The sequence below is a fragment of the Ictidomys tridecemlineatus genome, chromosome 15, assembly GCF_052094955.1.
Source record: "Ictidomys tridecemlineatus isolate mIctTri1 chromosome 15, mIctTri1.hap1, whole genome shotgun sequence".
In the NCBI taxonomy this organism is placed as follows: Eukaryota; Metazoa; Chordata; class Mammalia; order Rodentia; family Sciuridae; genus Ictidomys; species Ictidomys tridecemlineatus.
This window is the reverse complement of record NC_135491.1, coordinates 54,563,639-54,573,637: the sequence shown is the minus strand read 5'-3', so window position 1 is coordinate 54,573,637 and position 9,999 is coordinate 54,563,639. Positions and strand designations below refer to the sequence as shown.

Below are 9,999 nucleotides of genomic sequence, written 5' to 3'. Positions count from 1 at the left end.
ACTCCTGATTAGATTATGAGAGCCATAACCTAATCAGGGTGGTGATCCACTGCAATTAGTGATCTGAAGGATTACCAGTTGGTAACTCTAGGCAAGCAGGCTGCAGGAAGTGGGCCCCGGGGGTGTATGCTGGGGGTTATGTATTTTGCCCTTGCTCCTCCCTCTCTCTGCTTCCTGGCTGTCAGGAGCTGACCAGCTTTCCCTAGCCATGATGTTCTGCCTCACCTGAAGTCCAGAGCAATGGGCTCAGCCAATTCTGGAACGAAACTCTGAAACTCTATGCCCCAAATAAATTTTTCCTCCTCTAAATTGTTCTTGTCAGGTATTTTGGTCACAGGGGTGAAAAGGTGACTAACAGGCCCAGTGTAAGCAAAGCCCTCTGGAGTTATCTACTCTGTTTTGTATGTATGCAGCTTTGTCCAAGGCCCATTCCTGGTCTCCTCAGGCTGGTGTGGTAAAAGCAGGAGCTCCAGGAATTTTGTAAGGGATGAAAGAGGTGCTGAGCAGAGGTGCTGAGCACAGTTGAGAACTGTGCTTCTGACTTCTATCTTTATTCAACCTGTATTATAAAAAAATAGAGACATACATACCAGAATTTATTATATAGCAAAAGTACAGGTTCACAATGCAATCAAAAGGGACTGAAAAGACATGTAGAATAGTTTAGATGTAAAAATAGAAAAGAATGTCCAAAGACCCAGTCAGATTGGAATATAATTTTAGGAATCACTAAGGAGTGAAGTGTTTCCAACTCAGTGTCGCGAAGTGTTTCCAACTCAGTGTCGTGAGGATAGACTTGGTAGTGGAGGGTCTACTCGCATGGATTCTGAATGACAATCAGAAGATATTCCTTATCTATGGAGAGACATGGACAAAATTAATTCACGCTAAAATTATACTTCATCAACATTTCAGCTAGTCTGGGTTTTCTCTTCCATGTGTCGAGTGGACCTGTGTAGACCAATGGCTGCACATCAGAATCACCAGGATACTTTAAAAATACCCTTTTCCTCAAGCTGGCTCCAGAGATTTTGATTTCATTGATCTGGGGTGGTGTCCCAGCCATGGATAATTTTTTAAAGAGCTCTGCAAGTGATATAAATGTGCAGCCAGGGAGAGAGCACAGCTGTAGAAAAAGCTTTCTTCAGTTTATGGGCAATTCTGATTTGATCGACGTACCATGCACAAGTGTGTTCTAGACTCTGTGTAGGAGCCTGACTTCCAGCTATTTATTCACACTGTGGACTCAGTTCCTTCAAGGAAGGAAGGGTGCTGTGGCTGCTGTCTCCTGGTAGCCCAGGTAACAGTGCTTTACCCACAAAGAGGGTTCCGGCCCCATGGGACTTGGATCCACCCCCTACTCTGTCTCCAGGATGGAGGACTTTCTGCCACTCTCCAGAAAGTCTGAGTGCTAAGTTCACCAAAAAGGGGAATTACAGCTAAATTCTTTTGATTACTACTAATAAATCCAAGTGGGCAAAATTCAAATTGCTCAAAGGTCAAATAAATTGCTAATTTCATATGTTTTTCAAGTTGAAACCTTAAGATGCAAACATCTCCATTTTGTAGTGAAAGAATATTATGTTTCATACTGTATGTTAAAACCTGTACTCCCCATTCTTTGAAACAAGGCTTTTAACCAGTCAAGAATAAAGAATCTTTACATATGAAATGAAATGCCAAATTACCTGGAGCTACCATGATTTCATGTTTCTTTGATCTGATCCTGAGAAAAGTGAGGTCATTCTGAGGATCGATATCACGGACAGTGCTCTTGGCTTTCACCGTCAGCTGATGGAGAAGACCTGCATATTGAACTGTTGTCGAGTTGTCCAAGGTGGTTCGGATTGGAATGCCTATTATGAGATTTAATTTTGGGTTATTTTTTTCTGATTATAAAAGTAAAATGCACATTGGAAAAATATTTGGAAACGTTGATAATTGCAAGAAAAAGAAAAAATGACGGCTGACATTGCTCACCGGTATCCATTTCAGTTTATTTCCTTTCAGCCTGTTTTTTTGTTTCTGCAAAGATTTTTAAGCATAGTTAAGTCAAACCATATTTACAAACTAGACTTGCTTTTTTCTTCATTTAAGTTATAGCATACAGGCTGTCTTTGTTGACAACATCATCACTATTATTTTCAATCTCTGCATGCTTTATTATTTTATGCATATATCATAATATAAACAATCCCCTTTTGTTTGGTCACTTGGTATATTTTTTATAGCTAATGATGTGATGAATATTTTTTGTGTATGAATCATTTGGAAGCTATTGATTATTTATTTCAGTGCTAAGTTAACATGTTTTAATATAAAATGCATGCCCCCAAGCATCCCATCTACAGCAAGTCTGCTTTGAAAAACTTGGTCTGTGACATGGTGGTAGTCTTCTTCCCCGAAATCAGAAACGGAAAGGGATATCACTGTGTATGAGATCAAAAGGGATTCTCACAATTTCTTACTAATTCCTCACACAGTATTCTAACATAACACCTTACATTTTATGTTAGAAAAATATGGGGACAAAGATACTGTACTTTTGTGGTGTGCTCCCTGGTTTTGCACTTCTTCTTTATTTAAATACTACTAAATTTGTCTACTTGTTAGCTTTGTTGTTCTATTATGGTTTAAAACACAATCTATTAATTTACCAAAGAATTCTAGCTAGAAAATATGTACATATAATTCAGTTCAGTGCATATCAATCTAGCTCAGTTGGGGCCACCCAGAATTCAAGGCCCATTATGCAACAATACTGCAATAGGTGTTTTACAAATATTGTATGTAATCAAAGATAACCTTCAAAGTATTTTAAAACTGCCAGATAAACAGGAATTTCCAAGATTTGATTTGCAAGTGTGTCTTTATTTTAGAGAACACAGGAAGAGAACTTGGGATTGTGGTCAAATTCCTTAGGTAGCTGAATTAAGGCCAATAAACAAAAGAGTTGAACATGGCTCTTAGTTTTCCTTCAGAAAATGTAGCTCGAAACTACTAAACAAGATAAGCACTTTAAAGAGTGGAGGAATATTACAAACTTAGGATTTTATCAAATTTTCATGAAACTGCTGGAATCCACTTTGACTTTGAAACGGACCAACCTCTTTTAAAGATAATCACTATCTCCAGAAAAGATTGCACTAAACTTTATAAGGTCAGTATTTGCAGGGACTCCTATTCTCCTATTAGGTGTTACATAAAACTATTAATTTCTGAATTGTTATTTGTTGGCCCCTCTTCCCCTGAAAGGTGGTTGGTGATTGTCTTTTACACTTGAGGGAAGGTCACAAAGCATGGATCTTTAACAAGCTGGAAACAGAACATAGCCAGCCCTCAACCTTTGAGAACTTTCTGAAAATAGTTTTATTTTGCATCCTAAATACTGACTGCCTAGGAAGTCTGCATTGCTCAGTGTCAAAACAAGAAATACAACCAGAATAAATTATTTAAAATGTAGATGACAAGATTATGAATCAAAATCTCAGGCCTATTTAGTTAGTCTGTTCATGCCCCAAGTCAATAAATAAAATAGCTAGCCTTTCTGAATAATAAGTGCCCATTATGGAAACACCTGGGAGTTTTTCATATACACTACAGACACTTGAAAACAATTGAGAAATATTTATTTGAGCTCCTGCTTGGTACCATGCAAGGTAATTAAAATAATTTAGTAAAAAGTAATTTTAGCACGTGATAAAATTCACCCACTTCGTCTCTGAGAAGTAATGCTGTGTCCTGGGCATCTCTCTACAGGTGTTCTAGGCCAGCTCAAGAATGCATGTGTTTGTGTTCATGATCTGTATAAAAATGGTCTCACTGTTTGATTCAGCACAAGTAAAGCTAAGTGATCATATTAGTGACAGTCAGTTCAATGAATATTCTGCAGTTCACTTAGACAACACACCCTCCTGACAGGCAGTAGGCTGCCCCAATCTTTGACTCTTAGAAAAAAACTGCAATGTATGTCATCTCACAGTTATTTGTATGTGTAGGATAAATTCCTAAAATGGAGCTTCTAGAACAAAGAGCATGGACGTTTTAAAATTTGATACTGCTGAATTTATGGAAGTACTTTGAAATATGACTCTATATGATCCCAGTAAGCTTGTACTCGTTATTTATTAGTTTGTCATTTTCAACCATATATTTGTACTTTGGTTGATAGACTGTATTTCAAAATAAAAGGAATTGGCTGAGTGGCTGATAAAGTCTAATGAAATTCAAATGATTCATTGTTAGAAATGTCAAGAATATTTAAAATTAAGAGCCCACAGCAATCATGTTTATATACATAAGAATGTATGATAGGTATGACTGCCTGGGAGATATTTATTCTCACCACTATCTATTGCAATGATCAGGGTTTCCATATTATAAACAATGGATGCTTTTATAAATGGGAAACCATGCTAACAATTAGTCTAACCAAAACCTATACCATTCAGCATTAACAAACTGAGAAGTCTACTGTCATGAAGAGTCTATGTTTCAATAACAGTGAAACAAAGGACTAATGTTTAGCAAGCTACATGATGAGAATGAAATGAATAGACATAGGACCTCTAACCACAAATGCAATCTGAAAATGTGTTCAAATGCTTTGTCTGTAATTAGTAGACCAAAACCACTAGTAGAGAACAAGACACAAACACCGTCTTGGTTAAGTATTTTCAATATGAATTTCACATGATTTCTGAAAGCTGCAGATCTGCATTAGAATAGATGGCACTTTTATCTAAAATTGAATAGGCTATTGAAATTATTGAAATTTGAGTATTTTATTACATTCTGGTCACACTACTTACACCGTATGCTATTAATAAATATCTTCATCATATACTGTGGTTACTAATGATCTGACCATAAAAATAAGCCCCTAGTTTATATTTTGGATAAAGGTTGATTTGACTCTCAGGTGAAAACTGAGTATCCAGCAGTCTTGAAAAGTGCCCTGAACCCTTATGCATCCTACTAGAGGTTAATTAAAAGTTAATGGCTATTTAAAATGTTATTTCACTGCCTTTTTATGAGAGGAGTTTTGATTGAGATACCTCAGAAAAAGTGAAATTTGCTTTTTAAGTTCCACTACTCAGAGATAACCCCTATATATAACATATGCCTACCGTTTCTTCCTTATTTAAATGCATGTGTGCACTGGCTACATAAATGATTAGAAAGAGTTGGCCACTGCTTTGTTACCTGACTTTTTCATCTAATACTTTGAGTGGCTCTCCCAAATCCTCAAATATCCTTGAACATTTTAATAGAGTCATGTTCATTAAGCAGCTAATACATAGTTACTTAAAAATTTCCCCTGATCTGAGACAGCTTTGTTTTCTTATTTGTCTGTTTGTGAGTGTTGCATATGATGCCTCAGTGAGTACCCTTATAGTAAACCTTTCTTCACCACTCCTTAGGGTATTTCCTAGGAGAGGAATTACAGATCCAGGGTGTGGCTATCTGATGCATATCATCAGGATTATGTGCTTTAAGGTTAAGATCTGCCAACAAAGCGCATTGGATGAACTGGCCTGGGTGCCACAGAAGAATGCACTGGGTTCAAGTCCAACCTAAATTTCAGAAGAGGACCTTATTTAGAAATAGGGTCTTTGCAGATGTAATGAGTTAAAATGAAGCCACTTGGGATTTTGGTGGGCCCTAATTCAATATAATTGGGCTCCCTGAGTGTAAGCAGAGACAGAGGAGAAGGCCACGTGGCAGGGAGGCAGACTTGAGTGATGTCTGTCAGCCCCGGGAACACTGGGCCTTGGCAAGAAAGGCTCCTCCTCTGGATTTTTCAAAGACAGCACAACCCCATGATATTTTGGTTTCAACTTCTCACCTCCAGGCTAAGAGATAATAAATTTCTGTTGTTTGAAGCCATCGATGTGTGATACAGCAGCACCTCTATGAAATCATGCAGATAGCACATTCAGGGGGTGTGACACAGCAGTTGCAAATACTTGGAAATAAGCAGTTTAGCCAGGTCTAGGAAATAGGGCTGAACCACTTGCTAGAAATGTATAACAAACTTCTTGACTTCTCTGTAGAAATGATCCTAAATCCTCTCTCCTCTCTGGTTCTCAGGCTGAGTGAATTTATTGTAGTCATATTTATTACATGTATTTAGCATTGTGTAATTTTTTTATTTTGTAAAACAATATTTTTGTAAAATTAAATTCGCACACTCTCAGAATTACTTTATTACAATTTTATTAAGCATTGGCTATTGTTCTGGGGACTTGGCAATTATTATCTCATTTAATTGTCACAAACACCATTAAAGTAGGTTATTTTCCATTCTTAACGGTAAGGAGTTTAAGCAGACTTTCAGTTGGTGGTTGCACAATGAATATTTATTGATGGATTCTACCAGGCCCTGACCTGGTTATATGCCAATTGTATGGTTGCACCATGAATTATGTTAAGTAGCTACTCTTATTTCAACTCATGCTCTGGAATTTCTGGCACCTCTTCCCCTTACAAATGCCTGAATTAGCAATGAAACCATCAGGAGCCTGAAAGAGGTCGCCACCACAGCTGGGCGTGGAGCAGTGTGGCAGGGGAAATGCTGTGCGGAGTCTTAATGAGGATTATGCAGTGAGAGCAAGTTCCTGTCCAGTCTCCAGATTTCCTAGTTGGAAATCACTGGCTCTTCTTATACCATATCCATAAAGACTACTCGATAAATGATATTAAAATGAATTCTCAAAGTTTTTTTTTAACGAAATATGGTAAAGAAATGATTTCATTTAAAATAAAGACTGAAACTCTGAACTCTTCATAATGTTAAAACAAAAACAACCTGCCGGTTGTGATATTCTCCCTGACCTCAACATGATAGGTTTACTGGCACTCAGAACTGATGAAAGAAAATTACTAAAGCTTTAAAAAGCAGACAATCTACAGAGTTTCTTAGGAATATATAGGTATTTTTAGATGTTGTGTTCATATTTATAGCCCTAGCTCTTAGCAGAGTGCTTGGCATCTAATATATACTCAATAGATGCTTGGTAAGTAACTGCTTTAGCTAAAATACACAAAATATGCTTTTAATATCAAATTCAAAGATGTTTGCCATAAATTTTGCAAAGAAAAAGAGGTTTCTGCTTGGGCCTCTTTGTGTCAAAAAGGCAGCCTGTGACATATTTACCTTCTGCATTTACAACCATTGTTCCAATAACCCCTTTATGGCTCTGGATCCTCTTTAGAGTTTCTTCCACCTCTGCCTGGAAGAGATTAGGGAGGAAATTAGTCAAAAAGGTCTTTGTGTTGACTGACACCAGTCCTAAGGAGAATGATGTGTGCAAGGATACTCTTTTCACCATCTCTGTACTAGATGCTGTCATCTCAGATTTTTAAAAGTCGGCTTGAAAGTTGTAAAGTCCCCCCCACAAGCCTATATAAGATCCCCTCTTCCTGCCTACAGCCCTGAAAAGTTCATGGGCTTGAACCCCTCCAGAGACACAGAACTTACTGCCTCACAAGAACTCATTTTATTTGTCCCCATATGATACAGAAGAATATTTTACATTGCAAAGAAATCTTCCCTGGATCATATTTCACTTGCCGATCTTTCTGTAGTCACAAAAATTGCTTTTCTATTCTATAGTCCTTTAAATATTTATAGAACTACATCATGTCCTCCCTCTGTTTAAAAAAAGCCTTTAGTGGGAAATCTTATTTTCACTAATGCTACCTATTGGGGGGTTCATTCAAATGATCACATTTAAATTTAAAAACAACATGTTTCAGGATTTTCTTGATAATTAGATCTTGAGTCTTGATACAAGCTGAATGTTTAACTTGTAATGTTCAATGTAATGCACAATTACATCCAAACCTCATGAATAAATATTAAACTCATCTATTTGAAAAATATATTTAATTTTCTTGAAGTTGTAGATTGGACAGAGTTCCTTTATTTTATTTGTATATGGTGCTAAGGATCAAACCCAGTACCTCACACATGCTAGGCAAGCACTCTGCCACTGACTGAGCTATAGCCTCAGCCCTGTTTGAATATATTTTAAGCACCAATCCTATTATATGTTTTCTTCCTCTCTAGAAATACAAAATTCAAGAATAATCTTTTCCAAACCTGCACATGGTAGACTGTATCTACCATTTTTCTGAACAATCAGTGAATATTCTGGAATTAAACAGCATTCTTCACAGTTTCTTGATGAGGATTTATTATACTCTTTCCCGCCAAGACCATACAGGTGAACATTTTGTTACTTTAGTCAAAAGATGGTTTCCTTTTCCACTTTAGTGGTTCTTGTTATGTTCTCTTTTCCACAACATTTCTACATTTCAGGCATTATTGCACTAAATTCATGATTTTTGACATTATGAATGCTATCTATTACTTACCAATCCTGTTCTTTATCTCATTGCCAAAAACTGAAGTAAATGCATTTTAAGAGGAAACTATTCATCACTACCATGAATGGAAACCTGGTTATCATTTGTCATAAAAGAATAACTGTACAAAAAAATGGAAAAGGGCATATTATTATGTTCCATTGCAATGGAAGTTCTGAGCTACTGGTCTGCTCTTCAGATGAAAAATGGAAATTACCAATGATAGTAGTCTTAAGGACCTGATAGTGCCAGAAACTTGGTCTTGTGTACATTCTAAAGACACACACATGTGTGTCTCACAGTATGACTCACTCTGTTATCTGGTATTTCTGGACCATCTTAAGTTGCAATGGATGTTTGCATTTCACTTTGGGAAACTGCACTAAAGCCTAATAACTGTATAAGGCTCAATAAGTCATTACATTTCTGACTTCTAAGACAATGTCCACACTACTGACAACCAGTCTCCTGTTTCCCTCTTCTCCTTTACTTCACTCTCAAAACTCTTCCCGGCCTTTCCTCTCCTCCCAGTGTTTCTCTTCTGCTTTCTGAGTCCTGCTGGTACAACTTCTTGGTCCCCACTGCCACCCCCTTTTCACTCCTCTTTTAAGTCCATTTTCTTTCCCCTCCCTACATTCCTGTTCTCCCTTTTGGCTGGGGAGGGGAGGAGCTATCTCCCCCTCCCAGCCTCCCCTCCTCTCTGTGCTCTTGCTCTCCCCATCCCACCCTCCCTTTCCTCGCAGCATCTCATTTCTCCTCTGCATCTCGCCTCTGCCCTTGCGAACTTTACTGGCTCCCGCTTTTCTCATTCCCCCACGGCCTTTTCCACCTCCTCAGCCTCTCTCTCCTGTCTACGTGCCACCTCCAGACTTTAACCTCCAAGGCAGCGTCCCCTCATCTCCACACCTCCCCCTCGGCGGTCTCCCTGCGCCCCTGCACGAAGTCTCCGGAGCCCCAGCGTGGCCGCGCCCCGGAAGCCGGGCGGCGAAGTCCCTGCCGGGGCGCCGTGGGGGGCGGCGGGGACGCGGGATTTACCATTGCAGCAGCGGAGACTCCGCGCTCAGTCAGCCACCGCCGCCTCCGCGGCTGTCAACAACGCTTCCAGCCGTTGCTAGGCGACGAAGGCGGAAGCAATCTCCCGGAAGCCCAGAGCCGCGCCGGCGCGTGCGCGGCCGGGAAGCAGCAGGAGGCTCTTCCGCCCGGACTGCGGGCGCAAGGCCTCCCGGCCTCCGTAGGGGAAGGCAGGCGGGCGGCGGGCAGCGGGCGCTCACCTGCGTTTCGCCCGCGCAGTCGGGTGGCGGGCTGCGGCCGGGCTCCCGCAGGCGTGCGTGCGCTCCCGCTCCCCTAAGGCGCGCGTTAACGTCAGTGCCGCGCGTCCTCGCAGGGACGAGTTGGCCGCCCGCGCGCCCGCCTGTCCTCCGCCCGGGACGTCCTCGCCGGGAGACTGCGGCCGTCGCCACGTGCGGCGCGTGCCCGGGCCGATGAGCGGGCTTTGGGCTGCGTTAGATGCTCGGCGACAGCGCCCGCGACGTGTCCTTGCTTTAATATTGAAGCCCGCGACGCGCGTGTGTTAAACCTCACCCACCCCTGGCGGTCGCACGCTGCGCCCCACACTCCTCAGCCCAG

The 9,999-nt window shown here is 40.4% G+C and overlaps 1 protein-coding gene across 1 annotated transcript; it reads right to left on the bottom strand.

Annotated features, from left to right (window-relative positions):
* Window positions 1–583: 583 nt before the first annotated feature.
* Dynlrb2 (dynein light chain roadblock-type 2) lies at window positions 584–9,559 on the bottom strand. The gene is made up of 4 exons (XM_013365793.4): window positions 9,409–9,559; window positions 7,160–7,235; window positions 1,689–1,856; window positions 584–855 (listed from the first exon to the last, which is right to left on the bottom strand). Exons 1-4 carry the CDS (start codon window positions 9,409–9,411, stop codon window positions 812–814), a joined length of 291 nt encoding a protein of 96 aa, XP_013221247.1. The 5' UTR covers window positions 9,412–9,559; the 3' UTR covers window positions 584–811.
* Window positions 9,560–9,999: the final 440 nt, after the last annotated feature.